The 12,455-nt window shown below is 41.2% G+C and overlaps 1 protein-coding gene across 3 annotated transcripts in view; it reads left to right on the forward strand.

Moving 5' to 3' along the window:
• Nucleotides 1-12,455, forward strand: part of LRIG2 (leucine rich repeats and immunoglobulin like domains 2) — a 61,572-nt gene that overhangs the window by 37,107 nt on the left and 12,010 nt on the right. For all 3 annotated transcript variants that reach the window (XM_044447381.1, XM_044447390.1, XM_044447399.1), the window contains 7 exons: nt 2,149-2,229; nt 2,910-2,981; nt 3,094-3,162; nt 8,120-8,283; nt 9,423-9,743; nt 10,836-11,117; nt 11,966-12,415. In XM_044447381.1, coding sequence (XP_044303316.1) covers nt 2,149-2,229; nt 2,910-2,981; nt 3,094-3,162; nt 8,120-8,283; nt 9,423-9,743; nt 10,836-11,117; nt 11,966-12,415 — 1,439 coding nt within the window. The remainder of the gene's footprint in view (nt 1-2,148; nt 2,230-2,909; nt 2,982-3,093; nt 3,163-8,119; nt 8,284-9,422; nt 9,744-10,835; nt 11,118-11,965; nt 12,416-12,455) is intronic.

The following is a 12,455-nucleotide window of genomic DNA, read 5'->3' on the forward strand; positions in this document are numbered from 1 at the left end:
GCCTGTGAGAGAATTATGAAAGTGACAAAGGTTTTTAATGCAAAGCTGTTAGGACACTATGAAAAAACAAAACTGTGTTTGCAGACATGACTGAACTATGACAGATTTTTCAGTAGTAACTTAAATATTTAAAAGGAAGCTATTTGTTGTAGTTAATGAGAAGATAAAAATGGCAAGATTAAATTAAAAATGAAAGTTAAATATAGGTTTTAAGAATATTTTATTTTTTGCATTCAAGTGAGATATGGTAATTTATTTACAACCCAGAGCACATGACAAGATAGCCATATCAAAATACTGCTGTATTCTTCAGACCTGACTCATTTCAACTGTCTTTGATAGACAGAAAGTGAATCTTTGTAACTTCAGCCTGGTCCATGTAGCCCCACTCTTCAGAAAGACTTATATAAGCAATCATATTTTGTTAACATTAATGCAGCCTTTTAACAAATCAGCTAAAACCTGTCTTTAAGACTTAGAATAGCATGAAAAAGAGCAGCAAATTAATTAGTGGGTTTTGTTAGGATCTTCAGAGGCATCAGGCTGCTGACAGGCAGGCTTTTTGGTTCAGGGTCGCTGGGTGTTCACAGACAACAGGGTGAAAGTGATTAACAGGACTCCAAGCATTTGCGCCTAACCAAGCATGAATAGCAAACTCTAGTGGCCTAAACAATAAAGGCCCAATCTGGTTCTTGGTGTTATAGGTGAACTTGCTCTAGTTCCAAGAATATGACAACTCTAATAGTCAGCAAGGTTCTTCTCTAATTGATTGATTTCTATTATTATTGTTTTACAATGTAGACAAAATTAGAGAAATTGTTGCAGGCAGAAAAGTGCCATGTATTTTAAGTAAATAAGAATGTGTGAACAACAGCTGTGGAAGACTAGTCCTATAGGACAAGTCTTAATTTCTTTCTGTAATTAAATTCAGATGAATTTGTAAGACAGTCAGTGCTACAGGACCAGCTGACAACATTTTGCAGAACATTAGAAACTAGTCATTGAACCAACTTTTGGACAGGCCTTGGCCTCCACAGGCATTTATGTAGTTAATAGAATTATTCCTAAAGACAGTGCAAATCTTAATTGTTCTTTCATTGCATTATATTAATCCATGAAATAGAAGATAATACCGTGATGTATGCAACTAGATTGTAACAAACTGGAAAACTCCTGTATTTTAAAATGCTGTACAAACGTTTTTATGTGCATTTTCATTGATAAAATGCTGCCTGAGCTCTAAATTCCTGTGTTCACTGAACTGTAAAAGTAAAGTGAGAATTGTTGCTGTGATCAATTTATGGCCTGTCATGTAAAGGAAATGCACTGCTGAATCTATTAGACTTTAATGAAGCCTCTTCAAAGCATCTTCACTTCTTCCCCACGTCCCCCACCCACAGAAGCTTGTTGAATTGGTTTTAACAACAGCCTTCTCCTCTGTGCTAGGGGTAGAAGTGCAGCGCAAGGGTCAGACAGAAATCCCATTAGCACATAACAGGATTTGTAAGCGGAACACACACACTTCTTTCTGCAAATCTACTCTTACATGCCTAGCAATTCTTCAGCCAACCTATGTATAATCTCTTAATATGCTAATGTTATTACAGGCTTCCCACTCCAGAAGATTAAGCAATATACTAGCAATATTAACCCAGTTCACAAGTCTCGTCGAGAAGTGCCCCAGCTTGTGGTAAATGGCACATTGTGTTTACTTAACAAATACCACGCAGCTAGAGAAGCAGAGCTGCATGGCTTTCGTGTCCCAAGGATGTCAGTATCTTTCAGTGACTTTTTTATTTCTACCTTAGGATTGCAATCATATTTTTAAACACTAGAAATTGCTTTCACATAAAGGTGTCATGCTGTAATTTTAGGATAGCACATAACTAACCATTGAGAAATGCTACAGTCCTTGTGAGGAGTGTTGCCTTTTAGGAACAGCAGGTATCAGACAGGGAACTGTAACATAAAGCAGCCTGACTTCCCCATTCTCATAAAAAGTGGAGCAATCTCTTTGCAAGGACAATGAAAGTTTATGTTGCAAAAATCACCATAAATATGACAGGTCCTACAAAGGGGGACTTCAAGAGGAATTGTGTCAGAAGAAAGTTCTCAAGCATGTTCTTTTATGTATACATTTTTTTAAAGGGATCTGCGAAATAATGAGATCTCCTGGGCCATAGAAGACTCAAATGAAGCATTTGTAGGACTTGATAGACTCAATAAATTGTAAGTGTTATAAATTGACATGTTTGCCAGAATAGAGGTGAACTTCATAGTATATGTAACTGTCTGAATTGAAAAAAAAAGCTGTTACTGACATGTCATAGCCCCATTTCAGCAGGAAGTGTTTGAACATGACAAATTTAAAGTATCTCACCCTTATCCCCACCCCAACAACTACTTTCTTAATATTTTACTGATGTTCTTGTGAATGTGGTGTAAACCCATGCCTTCTCTCATCCCATGAGGAAAGAAAGTCAGGCATGGATTAATGCTTTTAAATTTCATGATTTGCAGAGGCAAGAAGTGGCACAGTTGCTTTTCTAACAGCAAAGCACAACTTTGAAGTCTTGTAAACTATACAATTAAGTTTTCCTTTCCTTTCTCTGCCCTCCCCACCACAAATTGCTCTAAATGTTTCTGTCCCACTTAATACATTATGTGAAAGTCCCATAGTCCCTCCAACATGTAATGAGAAATGATCAGATAATTTCTTACCACAAGGAAGAACATCTTAGACATACCGTGTTGCAGAACAACTTCTACCTAGAATGTCCATAGACCTACCTCAAAGCCAACAAGGGGTTGTTGCCACGCAGTCCCTCATTTCTCAGGTTCCCTGTTTCTGTCCTACCAATGAATTTTCTTTTGACTTGTACTAAGGCTTTCTTTGGGCTATATTTTAGGATACTTCAAGGAAACCAGATTAAATCAGTCACTAAAAAAGCATTTGCTGGTCTTCAGGCTCTTGAATATCTGTAAGTATATCTTTTAGCATTTCCTGTTGGCTAAGCTTTCTCTTCAAACATACATTTTTCATAAGTAGAATATGTAGGAAGTTCATGAAGGCATGCTTCTTTAATTTTGCAGAGATTTGAAAAACAATGCTATAATGTCTATTCAAGAAGGAGCTTTCTCCCAGCCTCTTCTTAAAAATCTGTAAGTATCTAGTCTCCATATTTTGTATTCATATAAATGTTATGAAATGTTACAAAATGTTACAACCTGCTTGCACATTTCACTTGTAAAATGCTGGTGATCAATGAAATAAGTTTTGTTTTTGCATATTTTAACATTAAAGGTTTTATTTTAATTTTCCTGAATGTTGTATGCAGTAAACTCTTACATTTCCATTAGCCCGAGTAGAAATAAGTGACATGTTGAAATTTTTAAACTGATAAAAGGTAAGATCAAGATTGGAATTTGTGAGATAGGAAAACTAGATGTGTGAATTTACTGTTAGATATTCTTTATTTGGGGATCTTTCTATTGCAGTTTCTTTAGATACTATTTAAAACTGTTATAAAAGAAATGGAAGAAATCATATAAGATGTGCATGATGTTTGAAATGAAAATTATAATAGATTAAGCACAAAACATTTCCACTTCTGACATTGTCCAGATGTATTGGACTATAACACTTATCTGTCCCAGCCAACATGGCTAATTCACATGAATGAATCTAAAAATTCTGACATGAGATGAATGTTTAAAAACAAAAAGGCAAGAAAATGTGGGTCAGGAGAGAATAAAAGGGAACCTCTAGCAGTACAGGGTAATAAAACAACTAAGTGTTGGAAATCAGTGATCACTGTGCTTTTTGCACAACTAGAAAGAGGGTATGTTCTATGAAGAGTGTTTTATGATAGATTATTTTCCTTTGGAGATTAGTTCCATGGCAGTTTTCTTTCCCAGAAGCCACAGATAAGTGGTAGATAACCACAGAGTAAAAATCTCTTCCTTACAGTTCTCTAACTGCATTTTGTTTCACAAGCAAGATCCTGTGAACACCCTCAAATGAAGTAGATGAATATCATCATTGATTTAAACAGTTATTCAGTGAATTAATTATTACTGGCTGGGCTGCAAAATGTAGTCTTTCTGAAAACTTTTATTGCCAAAAGCCATAACCTACTTCATACGTTAGTTATTTTGGACCTTTTAATCAGGGCAACGGCCTAAGGGCGGTGACGCTGTTTGTGGGCCAAGTGGGGGCTGGGCTGGCCAGGGGCTTTGGCTTTGGTCTTGTTTGTGGGCTGGCGGGGGAGTCAAGGTGAGTACGCTTTTAGCTGTTTTAATTGTTGGTTTTAAGTTGTTTTTAATGGTGCATCTCGTGCTTACAGTATGATGTTGCCTGGGGAGCGCGTGGGCGCTGCCATTGGGGTGGAAATGGGCAATGGACGTTATGGCATTGGAGGTTTAATGGGTCCGCATAGAAGGAGGGACAGATGGTTAACACCTGTTCCTCTTTTTGGTTTTTCCCCAGCTGACGGGTTCCAGGTAGGCTTGTCAACCACCCTCCGGGCCTGTCGGTGCTGCTGCTTAATGCCAGGTCGGTCCAAAACAAAGCAACACTCATCCACGATTTGATCGTGGATGAGCAGGCCGACCTGGCTTGTATCACAGAGACCTGGGCGGGGGAGGGGGGAATGTCGCCCTCTCACAACTGTGCCCGCCCGGGTACCTGGTCCAGCACTGACCACGCCTGGAGGGGAGGGGAGGGGGGGTCGCTCTGGTTTATCGAGCTTCTATTTCCCTTTTGGGGCTTCCTGTCCTCTCGAGGCCGGGTCTAGAGTGCCTCCACTTGGTGTTGGGCGACCGAGACAGACTGGGGATTCTGTTAGTGTACCATGCACCCTTCTGCCCAATGGACTTCCTGCCTGAGCTGATGGAGATCATCTTGGACCTGGTGTTGAAGACTCCCAGGATGTTGGTCCTGGGGGACTTCAGTCTCCATGCCAAGACGGTTCTGACAGGGGCGACTCAGGACTTCATGGCCTCCATGGCGGCCATGGGGCTATCTCAACATGTCAGTGGCCCGACCCATGAGTGTGGACACACTCTGGACCTGGTTTTCTTGACAGGGCAGGAAGAGGGTGATCTGAGGGTGAGGAACTTAAGTCTGACGCCCTTGTCATGGTCAGATCACTTCCTCATAAGGTTTGAGCTCGAGAGCGGCCTTTCCCTCTGTAAGGGTGTGGACCCAATTGTGTTGGTGCACCCTCAGAGCCAGATGGATCCTGATGGATTCCTGAAAGCTCTGGGGGATTTTCCGGTAGACAAGGCTGGTGCTCCTGTCAATGCCTTGGTTGAACTATGGAATGGGTAGATGACCAGGGCTATTGACACGATCGCTCCCAAGCGTCCTCTCCCACCTGGCAGAGCCCGCTCATCTCCCTGGTACACACCTGAATTACGGGCAATAAAGCGGGTTGGGAGATGTCTAGAGCGTAGGTGGAGGAGATCACGGGATGAATCTGACCGAACACACTTAAGAGCCCACTATCGGGCCTATGCTGTGGTGGTGAGGGCGGTGAAGAAGAAATTTTTCTCCACTTCCATTTCCTCCTCACAATGCCATCCGGCGGAGCTCTTTCAGGTGGTGCAGGGGTTGGTACATCCAGGCCGAAAGAGAGATCTTGTGCCACCCTCCAAGGTCCGCTGTGACGACTTTGCCAAGCATTTCAGGGAGAAAATCGCTCAGATTCGTCACGAGCTTGATTCTACTATTGAATCAGATTCTACTGGGGAGGTGCCAATGACGCTGTCGAGTCCACAATTAATGCATGAATTTCAGTTGTTGCGGCCTGATGATGTGGACAAGGTGCTTGGACAAGTACATCCTACCACCTGCTTACTAGACCCTTGCCCATCTTGGCTACTCAAGAAAGCCAAGGACGGGATTGGGACCTGGATCCTGGAGGTGGTCAACGCCTCTTTAAGAGACAGCCAGGTACCTGCAAGGTGCTAGAGTGGGTGGTGGCGGGACAACTCCAGGCACTCTTGGATGAAACTGATTATCTGGACCCATTTCAGTCCGGCTTCAGACCCGGGTACGGTACTGAATCTGCCTTGGTCGCCCTGTACGATGACCTGTGCAGGGAGAGAGACGGGGAGTGCAACCCTGTTAGTTCTCCTGGATCTCTCAGCGGCTTTCGATACCATCGACCATGGTATCCTTCTGGATAGGCTAGCGGGATTGGGAGTTGGAGGCACTGTGTTGTGGTGGTTACGGTCCTATCTCAACGGCCGATTCCAGAAGGTGGTACTGGGGGACTATGGCTCTGCGCCATGGCAGTTATGCCATGGAGTTCCACAGAGGTCCATTTTGTCCCCCTTGCTATTTAACATCTACATGAAACCGCTGGGAGACGTCATTAGGAGGTGTGGGCTGCGGAATCATCAGTACACTGATGATATCCAGCTCTACCTCTTGTTTTCCACCAATCCAGGGGAGGCAGTGGCTGTACTGAACTGGTGTCTGGCCGAGGAAATGGGCTGGATGAGGGCCAATAAACTGAGGCTCAGTCTAGACAAGACGGAGGTCCTGTTGGCGGGTGGTTCGGGCTTCGGGATGGGGGACTTGGGCCTTGTTCTAAATGGGGTTGCACTCCCTCTGAGGGACAGGGTTGGCAGCTTGGGAGTGCTCCTCGACCCTGAGCTGTCACTGGAAGCTCAGGTGACGGCAGTGGCAAGGAACGTCTTCCTTCAGCTTCAGCTGATCCATCAGCTGCTTCTCTTCCTGGAGAACAACTGCCTGGCAACAGTGACACACGCGTTGGTAACTTCCCGATTAGACTTCTGTAATGCGCTCTTTGTGGGGCTACCCTTGAAGACGGTCCGGATACTTCAATTGGTGCAGAATAGAGCTGCCAGGTTGCTGACGGGAACTGGGCGTTGTTCTCATATAACCCCAGTTTTCCGTCAGCTTCACCAGCTCCCGATTGAAGTCCGGGCCCAATTCAAGTTGTTGGTTATGACCTATAAAGCCCTCAACGGCTTGGGACCTGGTTATCTAAAGGAATGCTTGCGTTCATATATGCCCTCCCGCCCCTTGACATCAGCAACAGATGCCCTTCTCCGGGAACCCTTTGTGAATGATATTAGGAGGGTGAGTACCCGGAGGAGGGCTTTCTCTGCGGTGGCGCCCCACCTATGGAATGCGCTCCCCAGAGAGGTCTGCCTGGCACCGTCGCTATTTGTTTTTCAGCACCAGGCCAAGACCTTTTTATTTAAAACTTATTTTAATTGTTAACTTATTGTGGTATTTATAGGATTTTAAATTTTTAAGCCGAGATGCAACCGGGCTTTTTAATCTTTAATGGTATAAATATGTTATTTATATGTTTAATTATGCTGTGAGCCGCCCCGAGGCTTTGTTGTGATGGGGGTGGCATAGAAATGTTTTAAATAAATAAATAAATCATTTCCTTTCTTCGCACCAGATATGTCATCCAGGGACAAAAGGATAATCCTCTAGTTGTATATGATCCATTGCTGTGGCTTTTTACCAATTACATTAAAGATCTGTGATCTGCCAAACCAACTGCTTGGACCAGGGATGAGCAGAATGTAGGTCTCCGTATGTTTTGGACTGCAGTTCCCAGCATTTCTGAATATTGGCCATGATGACAGGGACTTCTGAGAAATGAAATGAAGTTCAAAACATCTGGAGATCTGCTTTCTGCTCACCACAGGTCTAGTCTATAAAGAAATGTTTATCTTCCAACAGAGTTAACAGCCTCGTTATCTCATCTTGTACTTGAGGTTTAGTTGGGGAGTTTCCTCTTGTTCGTTCTTTGCAATACTGTTTTTCAGTACAATCATAAAAGAAATCCAAAAGTCATATAGGATAGTGATTTTTTAAGAAGATCATTTGTCTCGTGTAGCATAACCTGTGAAGATAGAGCAATATGAATTGTTTAGAGAATCACATTGGTAAAGCTACTCAAAGTACTGTATTGCTAGGATACATTACCAGGCAGAATTCTGAAATCTTGGTGAAGGATTATAAATACTTTAACTGGTATTTGTTGGCAGGAATCCCTGCTTGGTGGCTGCAAATAAGATGTTAGTTGTTTGCTTAACAATATTTTCCTGTGTCTTAAATTTTCAGGGGGATCAACACTAGCAGTTTACTGTGTGACTGTCAGTTGAAATGGCTGCGCCACTGGTTTATGCACAGCCACTTAAAGGATAGTGTCAGTGTCATTTGTGCTCATCCTGAATGGCTGGCTGGACAGAGCATCCTCAATGTCAATCTCGAAGACTTTGTTTGTGGTTTGTATTCTTAATGGCATTTATTTTTAAAATCTGGTAATTTCTGCTATTTAATCATCTGTGTGAGTAGGAAAAGAGGATATAGCTTCTCTGATTTTACATTGGCTTAATTGAGTTTTAATGGTTATGCTGCCCCATAATGCTTTCATAATCTTACTGCTGACATTTTAATTTGATATCTTAGCAATTATATGAAATAAAACTGTAGCTCTGAAATTTTTGATGCTAGTGAATCTCTTATGGGTAGATAGAATCAGAGAATTCCAGCATCAGGAGAATTTATTTCCAGGACACTTCGTCTCAGCAGCCTTCAAGCAGTTGCCTCCACCCCCACTTACAAGATAAGCTAAAATATAATATATAATAAGCATGTGTGGACATGTCAGTTGATTTTAAGCAAGAGAATGAATATTGCCCAGGGCAGGATGGGATGATTCTTGGAAGTTCATACTGTTCGGATAGTTAACCAAAAATTGGCATAACCCATATATAATAAGCATGTGTGGACATGTCAATTGATTTTAAGCAAGAGAATGACTATTGCCCAGGGCAGGATGGGATGATTCTTGGAAGTTCATACTGTTCGGATAGTTAACCAAAAACTGGCATAACCCAACTGGTATGGTTAATATCTGGCCAGGGTGACTTATTTTATTTTATATTGTTAATTTATTGTATGTATTATATTTTAATTTTATGTTGTGAGCCGCCCTGAGGCGCCATAAAATGGGGCGCCATAGAAATGTTTTAATAAATAATAAATAAATAAATAAAATATCTAAACAAGCTTAATTGTTTTCCAAGTTAGGCCTAAAGCTATTCTTAGTGAGAGACTGTGCCCCAACAGTTTTTGAGCAGATTTAACAGTGGTGAGATATAAGGACCCTGCTAAAATCCTTGCATCATCTTGGAGTATATCTGTTGCCATTACTTTTGCTACAGACATCCCATTTTACAGATACCCACACAGTCCGTTCTAGTGTGAAAGCCAAGATAACAATTTTGAGGCATTAGCAGTGATATGAGGTGTCACCTCTGTAGCACCAGCTGAACCCACATTACAGCTTGGATCAGAATTTTTTTACTTCTGTTACATCGGGGGAAAGGAAATTATCTCATCTGGATTTGTATTTTTATAGATAACTTTCCCAAGCCACAGATCAGAGCGCATCCTGAGACGACCATTGCACTGAGAGGTACCAATGTCACTTTGACTTGCAAGGCAGTGAGCAGCAGTGATTTGCCCATGTCCACCACATGGAGAAAGGACAGTGAAATATTGTATGATGCAGACATAGAGAATTTTGTAAGGTACCAGCAGCAAGATGGTGAAGTTCTGGAATACACTACTGTCCTGCATGTTTTCAATGTGAACTTCACTGATGAAGGAAAATACCAGTGTATCATCTCCAATCACTTTGGCTCCAATTACTCCAACAAGGCAAAGTTGACTGTCAATGGTATGCAACAATGTTGTCTTTTCTTTTTTAGTAAGAAATTAACTTTAAAAGCATTGGGATTTAGCTTGTAAAAACTTTTGCAGTGTTTGCTAGCTTCCAAGTATAAAGGTAAGCTGGTCTTCCCTTTTTTGGATCTGCTGTTCTGGAGAGGAGTTGTAGCAACTAACTGTGCAGAAACCTTTTGATTGCAAGACTCCTCAGAGATGCATTCTGGCCAGATGTAAATCATTGGCCAAATGGCATCATTTTTCCATAGAGCTTTTTCAGTTTGGAAGTGGAAAATGCCTGTAACAACTGCACTTCATTTGTTTATTATTTCATCAAGCTGCAACTATCTTTCACAGACATCTTCAGAACAAAACCATATCTGAGAAGCAACTTTCAGTCTGTAACACAAACAAGCTTATCTTGGTAAACTTAGAAGGGAGCATCTCACTTCAATTAGGTCCAAACTAAACTTTTATCACACAGTTTGTCCCTGCAGAGTGGATTTTTCTTAAATAGCCAGTGCAGAGCAATCCGTGTCACTCAAGGAGGATTTCTGATGGGGAATGCAATGGGAACAACTGTATATAGCCCTCCTACTTACATAATAATGTTTGGACTTCTTCCCACCTGCCTTTCAACACCAGCTATTTATCAACAACACAAGGGCTTGTTATTTGAAAAATTATTGGCCCTTAGTTCCTTGATATTTGCCTAAACCAAAGCACATCTGCCTAATGAGGGTTCTAGGGTTTTAGCTTACATTTTTGTGAATGAAGAGATTCACTCTATTCTAATCAACATTGAAGATGTTAGAGAGAGGAGGAGAGCTAGAGAGTTACAATATTCCAAAGAGATGAGAAACTGATTTATCTTTCTGTTCTGAAGAACTGTTAGACTTTTCTAAGCAACCAGTTTGTGGAAAGCATGACTGCAACATCCATCTTTTTATTGAGATTGGAATGGGTATTTAGGATCATTTGGTTAACAATGTGCTAGAATCTCAGTTGCTTCAAATTAAAAACAACAAAAGAGAAGAATTGTGGGCCTTCTTAATTGAGGGGGAGTTAATGGATTATTTGTCTGAATGTTGTTTTTTTCTTTCAGAATTGCCTTCTTTTGTGAAAACTCCTATGGATCTAACTATTCGAACTAGAGCCATGGCTAAACTGGAGTGTGCTGCAGAAGGCCACCCCCCACCTCAGATTTCCTGGCAGAAAGATGGAGGCACAGACTTTCCTGCAGCTCGTGAAAGGCGCATGCATGTGATGCCAGAGGATGATGTCTTTTTCATAGCAAATGTGAAAATAGAAGATATGGGAATCTATAGCTGTATGGCACAAAATGTGGCAGGAGGTATATCAGCTAATGCCACATTAACAGTACTAGGTAAGCAAAGAAATCATGACTGCATAGGTTTCTTGATTAAATCTTCTTACTTGGAGGCAACTTTGAGCCTGTTTTGATTCAGCATCCAACCCAATTAAAAAGAAACTGTGTTTAAGATGCAGTGACCCTTTCTGTGAACTTTCTTGAAATAGTTTGAGATCATGCTTATGGATATAACTGTGATATTAAAATAATGCTTTTCATACTTGCAGTTTGATTCACAGTTTAGCACTAGGCTAGTATTTTTCTCAAAAATGTTTGATACTTCTAAGACAAATACTTCTGGAACATCTGCAGTCTGTATGGTTGCCTGCTGCTGACCTACTTTATTTTGGATGAATTGAAAGATATCTGGTTTTATTTGCTATCTCTGCTGTGCTCTCTTATGCTGTTTATTTGCTTCTGAAAGGCAAAGCTACAGCTTGCGTTCTCCATGAAGCAGTAATGTAATGGGATTGGCCAGAAAAATGACATGAAAAAGAAATAATTTTTAAGTCTTAAAGAGAGTTTACGAATGGTTTTTTTTTTAAATCTAATTGGTCCTCTAAACTTGCATTGACTTAAAAAAACAAGAATTATTTTGTAAATAGCTGTTCTCATAGCCCTGACCTCTGTTCAAATTATTATATGCAAGATCTCCAAGCATTTGTGGTAAGTCTTTTTCCAGAATATAAAGTATCTTAAAAGAGTGACAAAAATATTCTTTTATTTGTCCATGACTTATGTGGCTGTCAGATCAGTCTTGACAATCACAAGCTGCATATATGTGGCAGTTGGCCATTATTACATGCAATTGCTATTGTAATTCTCTATTTAAGTAACTTTAACCAACTTCTTCCTGTTTCCAGAAACACCATCATTTGTCAGGCCCCTAGAAGATAGGACTGTGGCCCAAGGTGAAACAGCAGTGCTGCAGTGCATTGCCAGTGGCAGCCCTCCCCCTCGTCTAAACTGGACCAAAGATGATGGGCCTTTGACAGTAACAGAACGGCATTTCTTTGCTGCTGCCAATCAGCTCCTTATCATTGTAGATGCTGGATTAGAGGATGCTGGGAAGTACACTTGCATCATGTCCAATACACTTGGTACAGTGCGTGGCCATATCTACCTATATGTCATATCCTCACCAAACTGTGACTCTTCTCAGAGTGGCATTGGGATTGAAGAAGATGGCTGGACAACAGTTGGTATTGTGATAATTGTCGTGGTTTGCTGTGTTGTGGGCACCTCTCTGGTTTGGGTTATTGTCATCTATCATATGAGAAGGAAAAGTGAAGACTACAGCATCACAAACACAGGTAGGAAACCTGAAAATATAACTTCGTCTCTCAGTTAGCA

This window comes from Varanus komodoensis, unplaced genomic scaffold (genome assembly GCF_004798865.1).
Source record: "Varanus komodoensis strain SLA01 unplaced genomic scaffold, ASM479886v1 scaffold1, whole genome shotgun sequence".
Taxonomy (NCBI): domain Eukaryota; kingdom Metazoa; phylum Chordata; class Lepidosauria; order Squamata; family Varanidae; genus Varanus; species Varanus komodoensis.